Source organism: Oryzias melastigma, linkage group LG21 (assembly GCF_002922805.2).
Source record: "Oryzias melastigma strain HK-1 linkage group LG21, ASM292280v2, whole genome shotgun sequence".
Classification (NCBI taxonomy): domain Eukaryota; kingdom Metazoa; phylum Chordata; class Actinopteri; order Beloniformes; family Adrianichthyidae; genus Oryzias; species Oryzias melastigma.
The window spans coordinates 22,609,860-22,623,288 of NC_050532.1; the positions used below are offsets into that span (position 1 = coordinate 22,609,860).

The 13,429-nt window shown below is 42.2% G+C and overlaps 1 protein-coding gene across 8 annotated transcripts in view; it reads left to right on the top strand.

Moving 5' to 3' along the window:
* Positions 1–13,429, top strand: part of myo16 (myosin XVI) — a 133,625-nt gene that overhangs the window by 103,321 nt on the left and 16,875 nt on the right. For all 8 annotated transcript variants that reach the window (XR_002920804.2, XR_002920803.2, XM_024287205.2 and 5 more), the window contains exons 27-32: positions 276–481; positions 5,593–5,695; positions 7,405–7,501; positions 7,607–7,880; positions 9,471–9,853; positions 9,951–11,165. Coding sequence is in view for 6 of the 8 variants with exons in the window: in XM_024287205.2 (XP_024142973.2) it covers positions 276–481; positions 5,593–5,695; positions 7,405–7,501; positions 7,607–7,880; positions 9,471–9,853; positions 9,951–11,165 (2,278 nt within the window). In the remaining 2 variants the exon portion in view is untranslated. The remainder of the gene's footprint in view (positions 1–275; positions 482–5,592; positions 5,696–7,404; positions 7,502–7,606; positions 7,881–9,470; positions 9,854–9,950; positions 11,166–13,429) is intronic.

Sequence of the window (13,429 nt, forward strand, 5' to 3'; positions counted from 1 at the left end):
CCTTAAATTGCTGCTACTCAAAATGAACAAACAAAATGGTCAAATTAACTTTAAAAACCCTAAAGAAAATTGTTCTTTGGTTCTCCAGGGTTATAATTGGGGTTTTCAAATATTATGTGTAAAACACTAAAATAATCCAAAACATCTAAAGGCAGCTTTTGCGTATGTCTGCAGTGAAAACTCTCTAGGGATCTAGTGACCAAACACTATCTATGATCAACCAGAAATCGTGTTATTTAAAGTTTTCGAATGATCTTCAATTGTTTCTCTTTCAGAACTCCCTCTCAGAAGTGATGAGTAAACTACAGTCTTGCACTCCTCATTTTGTGGAGTGCGTGCGCCCCAATTCCAGCGGCCAGTCAGACAACTTTGACAGCTTCCACGTGTCGACCCAGCTGCAGTACATCGGTGTGCTGGACATGGTGCGCATGATCCGTTATGGATACCCCGTCCGCCTGTCCTTTCCAGCCTTCCTCAGCAGGTCAGTGTCACGCTTGTGTAACAAAGAGTGGAGCGACTGCTGAAACGTATCCTCTTAGGGCTGTGTGCTGCTGGATGTGTGTTCCCATTCACTCTCTAACAGCATGTTCTTAAAAGGAACGCTTTTAAACATGATGGATTGCTCCAGTTTTTTTCCTTTTTGTCCGTCACGTCTCTCAGATGCATTACGCGCCCGGCAGGTCACGGCGGTCTCTGGCCTGTTTGGTATGGCAGGTCCAGCGGGTCAAAGTAATCTGAAAGTTTGACAGCACGTGGTCGCTCTTGCACATTCACACACAGACATGTCGAAAAGTCACAGAAACCCTTTCATTGGAGGTGCAGGTTGACTTTGAATGTCTTCTTGGCTGTTATGAGAAACCATGAATGCCACTATCGAATTTCCCAAGTCAGTCTGACATGCAAGCCTCAGCTGCATGGAAGGTCGCTGTGTCCACACTTAAAGTTTGAACTAGATTCTGCTTATCAGTTACTTTTTTAAGACTTTTACAACTCTGTGGTCCTCCCTTTCTGGCAAACAGGTAGATCCCATGGAGCACAGTTTATTTCCTTCCCTTTTTTGTGCGTCTGATTTTAGTTTTAGTGTGGAAAAAAACTTGAAATGCTCTGCAGACAGCAGAACCTAATAGGAAGACAAAAGAAGAACAAATAAAAATGACTGCATTTTATTATCACTACAGCTGTTTCTGTGGGATTGAGACAAACGCCAAAGCAGAAATAGAAGACTAAACAGATGAAGATTGAAATTGAACGGATTCTATGTGCAATTCTTTGTGTTGCAAGACTGTATGTCGCGGGCACCGATGTGTCCGGCAGCTACTTGAATTATTCCATTTTTGTTCTACTCTTGACCAAAATTTTGCACTAAGTAGTTGCATGTTTACTATTGTTAGCACTGAATTTTAAAGATAATTCAAATTCAATTGGTGTCAATGGTTTTTAAAGACAGTATTAAAGATTACAGTCTATTATTTGTTGCACAAAGATAAGACAAGTTATTTATTAAGATTGTGTTCAAGCTAAGAAAGAAATGGGGATACATTTTCCTAAAAAATGTGTATTTTTCTATATATTGTGAGTTATTAAAACTTAATTTTACCAATTATCGCGGTATCGTCAATATTGTGAGGTACAGTCCTACTGGAGACCATTGTCAATAGGGTTGCTCGATAATATCGGTTACCCATAATTATCGGCCACTATTTGACGTTATGACGTCATGCTGACAATTCCGATAAGGAAAAATGTTGCTGATAAAATGTACCGAAAATCAAACTGCCGACGCTTCCTCAGTATTTACTTGTGTTACAACTTGTCTGCTCACCCAGAAAGATTCAGCCTTATCAGTACTTGATACAGAAGATTTACGCTAGCAAGACACAGAGTTATCATAGTAAGACAAGGGGGTGGGGTCTCGGGTGGAGCTCCAAAAGCCACGCCCCCTCAGAGGAGAAACAGAGGCTTCAGATCAACATGAAAAATGACTTTTTAAGACATTTAGATTGTCTGATTTTGGTTAAGAACGTCATAATCATAATTAAAACACTACTGGGAATTATTTTTTTTATTTTAAAAAAATTGTCGTAGTGAATAGACTGAAAGTTTTTAACAGAAATTAAATTAACCCGAACCTGGAGGACAACTCAAAGCAGAACACGATCAAATCCAGGAGCACAATCCTCACAGTTTCAGCATAACTCAGTTATCACAAGGACATCCACAGTCTCAACTGAAAAATAAAGGTGTTCAAGGAAAAACAGTTCAGGCTTCAGAATTCTTCCTGCTTTCATTATTTTTCCTTTAAATCTTCATTTCTGAGCAGATCATGCCTGAATCCTCCATTTTTCTGTCCGTTATTCCGTCACTCATCGACCAACAAATCAGCCATTAACTTTGATGTTGCTGTATGTCCTGAAAACCCAAACACGGCAAACATGGATGCAGGCGGCCCTCTACTCTAAGTCATAGCAGCCACCTGCAGCGAATTACATTAGTGTCCCGGTAACCAGAGTGATTTATGAGGAAATCTATTTTACCGTTGCTTTTATTTGTCTTTTATGAAACAAAATGTGTTTTGTGACCAAGTTTATTCTCCGCTGGTGTGTAAAGTCAAAACAGCGAATCCCTCAGTATATAAATAGGAGGATAAAATCACTACATAAATGTGGAGCAAGTCACCACATAATGTGTTATATATTATTCTCCATTGATTGACATTTCGGGGTCATTAACGAACTCACAGGAGGATATTCGTAGCTCGCTCTGGCTTCATGATTTAACGGTGATAATGAGCTGATCAGAGTTCAGCTTTAAACAGGAGTGCAGTTATCGCGTTTGTTTAATCGTAGCGGCCCATGACCCTCTGGTCACAGAAACCGTGTTAGCAGAGCGCCGCTCTCCATTTAAACTCGGATCAGCGGCGCTGCTTCACTTCCTCGACTCCAAACTAAATCCCCGGGGTCCTGTAAAAGCAGGGACCATCGACAGTTTTCATATCCTCATAGGAAAGGTCACAGGGTTTACAGAGTTCCTTTGTGCTTTATGGGCGCAGAGGGAGACCGCGAGCTGTCGGCCGCGCTGGTGCTGCCATACAGGGAGGGTGAGAGCGAGGTCAGACAGACCCCACTTCTGCAAATCAAACACATCCTATGTTCACGTAAACTCACTTACTCGCTGCTGACAGCACAAGTGGTTTATGTTTCCAGCCATCTGCCTGTTTTGTTTGCCTCATCGCATGCATGACATCAGAGCGACATTCACTGGCAGCGTGCAAAATGCATTTTATTCTGAAATTTTGGATTGTTGCCAGGCTCCAAAAAGAAATCACTAAAACTGTGTATTATTTAGAATAACTCAGTAGACTGAATTTCTTGCTTATAAACTCAACAGGAAATGAACCCAATCTTTTTAGAATACACTAAACATCACTAATGTAAATGTGAATAATAAACGTCGATGACAGCAGATTTTCATTAAACTGTTAGAGCTACAAGCTGCTGGAATGTTTCATGAGGCTTGTCGTCATGGCTTACAGGGAAATAAGCTGTAATGGATACAATTACTGACACATATTTCAATGATGGTGAGCCCCAGTGTCCTCTAGGTGAAGTCTTTTTTTATGCACTCTGCATCTTCCAACTGCAGAATCTTGGTTTTAATCATTCCTTTGTAATACAGTAATAAATTTATAGTGTTAATAATTATGTGTTTCGTGTGCATTAATCATTTTTACTTTGTCTCCATTTTTGCTCAATGACATTTATGTTTTGCCAGATGGTAGTTAAAGGACCAAAACACAGGAGACTGAAAAAAATGATAATCCTACAAAGAACAATGGAAACTGTTATTAACCGACTGGGGGCGGGACTTAACATAATATGGATGTAAATAAAATTAAATTATAAGCAATTTAAAAGTAGAACAATAAAGATACTTGGGTGCGTTGTGCTTTTTTCTGCTTGAAAACAAGTTTCAGTTCCTTGCAAGTGAACCTTGGTTCGTTCAGCAGCAGTGTGAATGCAGTCAGACTTGAAAAGTCCCCAAACTTAACAGAAGAAGAGTGCAACCACACGGTCTCCAAACGTTGCTTTGTTTGGCTCTTCAATCCTGTAAAAGAGTGGTTCCTACAACGTCTCTTGGTTCGAAACCCTTGACAGTATATGAAAACTGGATTGAATGGTCCCTCCCTCGTCAGGAAATATTGGCCTAATGTGAATATTCCCTCCTTACATTTAGCCCTCCAAACGGAGAGCTATGAAAAAAAAGGGTCTTCAAATTCTGACATTACTAACCCTCGATGACATCATCAAAAGTCGCCGATCAGCTACGTTATCATGTAGCTACCACCGCTTGGAAAATACATGACAAAATTGGTTTTATAACTTAAAAAAGTCGTGCTACAATGAAAAGTTAATTTTTAAATCAAAATGTAAACGACGAAGAAATATGCTTCTCTTTGGCGACATGGCGCAACGCGGAACACCCTACTGGCGGAGGGATAGTCCAACTCATCCAGAACTCGTCACATTTTGACGCAGACCCTCAAAAATCGACATTTTGGGTGCCCCCAACTTGTTGTTTTATTTGACGTGCTGGCTGTTCTAATTAAATCAAGGCTCTCCAACCTCTGGGCCTCAAACCAATACTCTAACTTTATTTTTTGACGATATTTTTCAAAATAAAAGATTGATGAGACTCAAAAGTAAAAAATGGGTAATGTTACCGATCAGTTGGGGACCACTGGTCTAGTGTGGGCTGCTTTGATTGAAAAACATTCTGGGCTTGAATTTCCTGAAATTATCCCATCAATAAAACAACCTTTTTCTTATCTGACACTTACTTTTGTGGGTCTCAAAATAAACAAAACTGAAAAAAAAGAAAACCTTGTGCTGTCCAAACCAACCACACAGGTAAACATTGCACACCGTCAGCGTATTGCTCAGGCTCAGGTCTCCAAATGGTTACAACAGCCATGCTAAAACAGTCTCCTTACAAATAGGTCAACAACTCTTACCCCATTGGCAGATTTCTTTAAATATGGACAAAAAATATACGCCAATGGTATAGAAGATATGGTCTTATTTTAAAAAGTACTTCTACTAGACACTATTACATGTTTTCTGAAAGTATGAGTATTTTTGCCATTTGAAAACCTTTTAAGAAGATTATTTTTCTTGGAAAAAGGGTCTTTTTACTTTCTTAAGATTCTGTTTTTGCAGTGTGCAAACCAAACTTTTGTCTGTTTTTCAGTTCTAGTGTGAAACCTTCAAAAGTAAAAGAAGATAAAACTTTGTTTAAAACAAAATGAATTTTATATTCTGTTTAATAAACCTGACAGAGTCTGAGAAGTTTTTTTTTCTTGTTTCTTTGTTGTTTTGAAGCTACTCTGCAGCTAACCACCGATCATTCCAAGTATCTGTTCCCTAGCACAACAGCAGTGGTAGCAGATGCTGTTTGGTTGCTGCAGCATGTGACCCCGCTGACCTCTGAACTCATTGTTTTCAGCCGAGGACGTCGCTGCATCCGAATTTCTCAAGTCAGCACATTCCTTCTTTGCACCTGTAACAGCTTTTCGCTCTCTCCGCGTGTTCTCAGATACAGAGATCTCGCCGTCCTGACTTTGGGAGATAAAAAGAAGCTGTCGGCCGAGGATAGATGTCGATGTGTTCTGCAGCAGTCAAAACTCCAAGGATGGCAGGTGTGTTTGTGCTTTTAATTCAAATGTCTTAATCCTCACCCTGTGTCTGAGTGATCCTATGGAATCTTGGCAGCTTCTTCCAGCTGTCCAGCCTCATCATAATTCTGCTCACACACTCAGCACGGACCCCCCCACCCCTCCCCGTCCTGTCTGCTAGACTGCTGTTGTGTCTGACTGTGTGACCTGGAGGGTCAGGCAAGCATGCACCCTCCCCAACAATGCCCCGCAGACACGCCTCATTCCGCCCCGTTTTAAACACAATAGACGCTGCATGCAGTTTGTGCTGCAGGAAAATATGTCACCTTCAAGGTTTGACTCACCTTGAGCATCATGACCTGTGCAGCACTACCCACAATCACTTGAATACATACATGTCTAACATGCAAATACACGTTCTGCCCACGAACACGCCCTACTCGCTGCTGGTTTGGGGATTTAGATCGAACCTTTTTCAGGCTAAAGACCAGTTTATTATTAAGAGAACAAGGCTAAAGAGGCTAAAATGGGTGTTTGATTAACTTTTGAGAGTGGAGTTCAACTTAATTCTCTGTAAAATATCTAAAGCTGGTTTAAAATTTACTTTAATTTGAATGTTTCAACTGTGATTTAGATTTTTCTTAACCTTAAAACACCTTCACTATAAAAAGTTACACCATCCCTTTGCCGGGTCATTTTTACCCAACATAATACCCCCAATAAAAAGGTATTTGTCATAAAAATTGATCAAAATACGACAAAACATAATAAATTAGAGTACTTTTATTTTACTTTCAACTGTGGTATATGCAACAAAATGGAAAATAAAATCATAGGAAGATCCTAAAAATTATGCTTGAAAATAATTGGAAAAAATATGGAACTTTAGAACAAAAAATTACTTTAAAAAAATGATGCTGGAAGATTTGGTCTTCCTCTTAGGGACTCATGACACTCATAACTATCCATCATATTGAAAATCATGTAAATACTTTAGCTTGCGTGAAAATCACCTAATGATCACCAGGCAAAATGTGGAGGCGGGCCGGATCCTGGCTGTGGGGAGTATTTTGGGGACCCTGGTTTAAATGATGCCTTCACATTCTCACTCCCAACTCATCTTAGATAGACGTATGGTTTGGTCCACCTCCGTGTCACTTTTTGACGTTTTGGGTGTCTCCAACTTGTTGTTTTTGGCGTGCTAAATCACAGGTCCCCAACCCTTGGGAGGTGGAACCAGTACCGAGTTAGGGTTAGGATACCAGCTTTGTGTTAGGGTACAGATACCGTCTGCATCCTGAGGGTTGGGGACCCCTAGTCTGTGGCCTGGTACCAAGCGGCAGGTGGACCAGAAGCAGTTTGCAGTCTGAAGGTTTGGGACACCTGATTTAATGCACGCCAAAAAACGATGAGTTGGGGACACCCAAAACGTCAGGAAATGACACAGAGGGAGTTGGGATTGAGAATGTGTTGATGATGCAGATTCTGAGTAATCAAACAGATGATTCTACTGCAGATTTGTCAGTCATGGCTGAAATTGCACCGGGTGTTAGTTCTAAAGGACGTCAGGGCAACCCTATCTATTTGGCTATCATAGCCTCTCAATCCTCCATCCCTGAACTACTTCAGTCCTTCTGAGAAAAGGTCTTCTTGCTACAGAAACATGCCAATAGTGTCATCATAATGACTGACACTGGATGTCATCACAAACCGTGTTTGTTGCTTATTTGTAGATTGGCACCAGCAAAGTGTTTCTGAGATACTGGCAGGCAGACCAGCTCAATGACCGCTGCTACCAGTTTCATAAAAAGATCATCACCTGTCAGAAGGGTAATGTGCACATTAACAAACCAACAACTGGCACCAACTTGTATCCTTTGCCCCTCACTCCTTACCTTTGATGTCGTTTGCTTTCATCCCCTTCCAATGTGTCAGTGATCCGAGGCTGGCTGGCCAGACAGCGGGTTCGGCGCAAGCTGTCACTTCACCACAAAGAGGAGTGCAGTGTGCAGCGCTTCCTGCAGGGAGCAGAAGACATGGGCCTGCAAACGTACGACCAGCTTGTCATCCAAAATGCATCTGACATTGCACGAGAGAGCGACCGTCTGCGCAGCCATGGCAGAAGCACGGTTAGCATGGCTGGCAGCAGCCCACCACTCGGTGAGAGGCCGGAGCCGGTGGGCAAGGAGGAGGACCAGCCAGTCAGGAGGTACGCCCGCTCATTAACCTGCAAGTTTAGCTGCATTTCAATACAAAACTAGAAAGAATTTCACTGTTGTGTTTGTTTCACTCTCTTTTTAAGTCATTTATAATGAGAGTTTCTCTGTTTTTTTGCAAACATGATCTGATTTTGCATTGGAAACTAAAGTAAATATATATTTGTTATAAAGGATCTGTGAAGTTCTATAATTATTATATATATAAGAATCAAGGAGAAATATTTGAGTGAAAACATAGGATTTTGTCATATAAACTTATTTTTTTATTTACCTTTTTGTTTCCACACCACTTACATTTTCATTTCCAAGGACCTATACCATGCTTTTCTCAAGTTTTTCAGTGTAAAAGATATCCAGGTATATTATCATATATTACCTTTGGTAAGCTAAAGAGCAAATTGTGAAATATAAGTTATTTTCATGTTTTTTTTGTAAGACGCCTCAAACGCTGAGGCACCGAAAACTCGGTTATATAATATATCGCGATGTTTCAATACTTACGATTTAAAATGCTGCTAAGATGATGTTTAAATAATTATTTATGAGCGTCCTTCAGCGTATTTGCACTTAAAAAAAATTAGAATAAAATTTTTCTGTTATAGACTTGGGATATATCGCGATACGTATAGTATCGTGAGACGTGTATCGTGATATCTATCGTATCGCCGGACTCGTCCCAAAACACACCCCTACTGAGCACCATTAGCTGAGCGGAGAAATGTTTGTGTTAACCAGGAGGGCGGTTCTGGGAGCGTAGACTTTTCCTGAAAGGGGCTGTTCTCACTTTGTGACATCAGCTCACAATAACCCACTTCTTTTGAGGGTTGGGAGGGGCTGGTGCTCAGAGTGCAGGTTTTTAGAGGAATACTCAAAAATGCATGAATGGATTAAATTACCGCTTTGACGTTGTTTATAGTGGGGAATGAACATTATATTACAAAGCTCAAAAAGTTAATTTTGCATGGTATTGGCCCTTTAAACACCATACCATAGCAGTTGGAACTTTGCACTACTATAGCCAGGGAATTTAAATAGCAAACGAAAGATTTTACAAGATTGCTTCCAACTGTCCATAATTTTTGACAGATCTCAGAGAATTCCAGACAATCTGTTGATATATATTCCCGTTCAAATCTTTAATCCTAAGTATCCTTAGATACACACACCTGTTTTTTCTATGAGAATCTCAATCAAAACCTTGTAAAAGTTCAAGTTCAGCTAACACAGTTAAGGAAACTTTATAGACTTAACATTTGCATAATCTTATGGGGTAATAAAATGGATTTGCATGTATATATACACCTTTAGGAAGCTAATGTCTCTTGTGGTTTCTAAAGATGCCCTTCTTGATCATTTTCCCACATGCTCGATTATACCCCCTCCCTGCAATCACTGGAGTAACAGATGGCTAACCCAGATTATGCAAGCAAATATCAAACTGGATGTTATCCAATTACATTGAGGAGATTATATTTAAAGCATGATCTCTTTGGTAGTTTCAGTATTATAGTTAAAACGTGCATATGTTTAATCATTATCCTCTGCTTTTGTAAAAAAGTGACATTTGTTTTCCATTATAGAATGGTTGAGAAGAGTGGAAAAATCCACGAGGGCCACACCAACACAGGAGGTCGACTTATTCGCCACTTCCGCTCGAGCTCTGTGCCCACCCCCCTCGCCCTGGACAACATGGTCCATTTCTCCGCCAGCCCACCCATCAAACCTGCCTTGCAGCAAGTGGCCCAAAGCAGCGACGATGGAGCAGCCAACATTAATCTCTCCTCTCCTCGAAAGCAGCCTCCTCCCAAACCAAAGAGGGACCCCAACACACGTCTGAGCGCGTCTTATGAAGCAGTCAGTGCTGGGTTGACATTGGCCGCCAAGGAGAGCTCTACCCCTGAGGGGTATGCCTCACCATCTGGAAGTCCTCCTAAATCCCAGCTATCTCCCACTGACCCAGCAGGTGCGGCGCATCCTCTTGTATTTAGCATGTACATTGTACACTAATTTTTGTCCATAAGCAGATCTATTGAATAACTATTTCCTTGTGATGTCCTCAGCTTCGAAGCCCCGTCCTCATAGTGATGACTACACAACAATGCGGAAAGTACCGCCACCTAAACCCAAGCGCAGCCCTAACACAAAACTGTCAGGCTCATACGAGGAGATTAACGCCGTCGCATCCCAACTCCACCAGCTGCGCCCCGCTGATGTAAAGCTGGCCCTGCTTTCCCGTGGCGGAGGATTTGGAGGCTTGATGCAGAGAGCCGCCTCTCTGGATGCTCCTCAAGGAGTGGGTTTAAGCCTATACAAGAACCATGATGAGGAGGACATTTATATAGAAATGATGGGATCTCGTAGTCTTCAGGAGCCCCCTGACAGCCCAGAGCTGGCAGACTCGGAGGCCGTGTATGAAGAGATGAAGTATCTTCCTGCAGAAGAAAGTGGAACAGCTGCCCTTACCAAAGCAGCCAGACTTGAGGCTTTAACTTTGGGTTTGGTGGGGCTGGGAACATCTCCTCACAGAGCAGAGACCAAACGAACTGTAGTTGGTGGGACTTCTTTAGGGGACGTGGCTCAGAGCACATCTAATGGTGGAGCTTCCAAAAGTCAACCTGGCAAAGAGGGCAACTGTGAAATTCCTGCCCCTTTCCCCAACTTGCTTCCTCACCGCCCACCTCTCCTGGTGTTTCCACCCTCTCCGGTCACTTGTTCTCCGGCCTCAGATGAGTCCCCGCTCACCCCGTTGGAGGTCAAAAAGCTGCCAGTGTTTGAGACGAGCCTGAACTATGCCACTGGCCCAGACAGCCCCCTGTCCCCGCAGTTCATCCGGCAGAGAGCCGACTCGTCTCCAAGCCTCACTGTCCTAATGCCAGAAAAGAAGTCTACACCTCCACTCACTCCTCCACCACAACCTCCTCCTCCGAGCGCCCCACCCCCTCCGTACAGACCTCCCTCCCACTTCCCCTTCCCACCTGAAGCCAGCTTCCTTGCACAGAATCGAGCGGCATCGATCCCCAGCTGCTCGGATTCCCCCAAAGCCTCCTCACAAAGGCCATGCGTGGAGCCCCTGGGGAAGCCACCCCCCTATTCTCCCGTGAAGGTGTCTCGACCTGAGCCGAGAAGAGCCCACTCCTGCTCCTCCTCTCCCCTTCTGTTTAACCCCGCCAATGGGAGACCCCTAACCAGCCCCCTGGATGAACTCAACACTCTCTTCAGCTCTGGACGCAGCCTACTGAGAAAATCCACATCTGGACGCAAATCCAGAGACGGAGGTCTGTTTGGTAAAACTCTTATAGCAGAACCGTCACTCATGGTTGTGAAGCATCCAACAATTTGGATAGATAACATTTTGTTTGGGTGTTTTGTAGGGCTGGGTATTGACAATAATTTCCAGAAACTATTCGATTTTTATTTTTTTCTATTCTATTAATCTTCTCAATTCAATTCGATTCAATTCAGTTTTGAGTTTATACAGTTTACAAGTTTAGACGTTTGTTTAGAAATACTTTAATAATCTACTTACTATATGTTTCAAATACATTTATATTAATCTAATACAGTCCACATAATGTAAAAATGTATTAGTGAAATAATTAAAATGTTAATTGCATACTTCTCAAAAGGAGAAGTTCTACTTCTCCTGGATGGCGTTCCAGTTTGGCCACCAGGTGGCGATTGTGTTATAGCAGTACCCTTTTTCAAGAAGAATAAGCAAAGAAACTGCAAAAAACTGTGCTTTAGACCACAAATGGTAAAAAATATGTCCTTAAAATAGTTAAGATAATTCATGCCTGTAATGTGTAAAACTGCTAAATTAGTCCGCAATGTATGCTTACGTCGACTGAGCGTTAGCATTAGCCGTCCTATGGGAAATTCCATTAAACGTTAGCATCAAGCTAGCAGACTTTAGCTTTATGTGTTAAATCGATCTCTATTTTTATGAATCGATTATTGATCTATTAAACTTAGATTGATTAATTGATTTTACCAACCCAGCCCTGGTTTGTTTTGTATTCCTTGTATTTTCATATAGTCCAGCTGCACACAAGTGTATATGTGTGCAAATACTTGTGCAAAAAAAGAATATGAATGTTGCTCCAGACAGCTGTGGGGTTTATGATCCATCTGTTTTTTTGGTAGTAAATGGAAGACAGTTTCAAGAGTAACAAGACTCTGACATACATGCATGTGAATGAGATTCACGATTGTGCTCATGACATTGGAGTTGTAGCAGTAGGCAGAATCTTTTGTTGACCTAATCTGCTTCAGTCTTCAAAGTGGAGATCTTTGGCCTCCACAGCTACTGTGCAGCAGGTTGGTCAACATGTCCACCTATTCTCCCCTAAAGTCAGTAAGTTCATGTTTGTTTATTGTAAGCCGCAGTTCAGTGAACTCCGTGCAGTTCAGAGTACATGTGGCACATGTAAATGTTGACCTTTGCGCTAAGGGGAGGAGACAGACCATCAGTAGGATGGGTGTTATTTGAGTAAATATTATCGTAACAGTGCGGCGAAAGTCAGGTATATCCCCGAAAAATAGAAAGTGGAACCCCACTACTTTAGCTTGGTCTTTATTTAGTCAATGTGAATTACTCGAGGCTTAGTTAATAATACACGAGGAGAGGAACAATAAGGATTAGACATCAAATATTCAACAGTTCACTCATGTTCTATTGAAGGGAGTATGACTTCTCAGCTGTAGTGAACAGGACAACTTTCTATGAGACTCATTTTGATCCAACCAAAGTGTTTGCTGGAGTCAACAATTTGACATCCTTCCAGAGTGATTTGTGTCACAGTTAGAGTATTGAGTCATGAATCTATAACTGTAAGCTCAGGACGCTTGAGTCCAAGAGCCTTATAAGAGACGGTATGCAAGCAAGTGCGTGTGCTTACGCATTTGCCTCACGAAACATCTTGCACTTGACTCTTGGTCAGCACCTGAACCTGCGCAGGAAAAGCGCTGGCATCATGGAAACAGTGTGTGTGACAGGAGGACCAGGCACCAGGGTATTTTGAGCCGGGAAACCAAGGCGGTCCCTTTAGATCTGAGCTTAGAGGGATGCCAATGGGCTTAACAGGACTAACCACTTCCGTTGCCTCTCGACAGTCAAAATGAATGAATGTGATACCTGATGCCGGGGGAGTGGCTTAGGGTTACAGTTGCTATGCCAGACATCTCTGTTCGGAGCAGCTGACCGTCTCTCCCCCTCTGCCCGCCAACCTTTGCTCACTGTTGGGGAATGAGCTAACCACAGGAATGCCAGGGAAAGAGGGCGAGTGGCTGTGGCAAGCTTCTGCAAATCATTGTCATAAGATATATCATGCGTCAAGAGCTGCGTGCAAAAAATAATTCAAACGGTGGTTCACGTCCCCTGTTGCAAAGTCTAAACTAGACTCTGTTTCAATGCCAGGCCGTATACGCCTCCGGTACACAAACCTATCCCGTGGGACCTACAGTGTAGTAGAATTAGCTGAGCTTTTTTAGGCATCTTGTGACCATGTGGGGGAACAGGAGGCACGCATTCCCAGTGTGG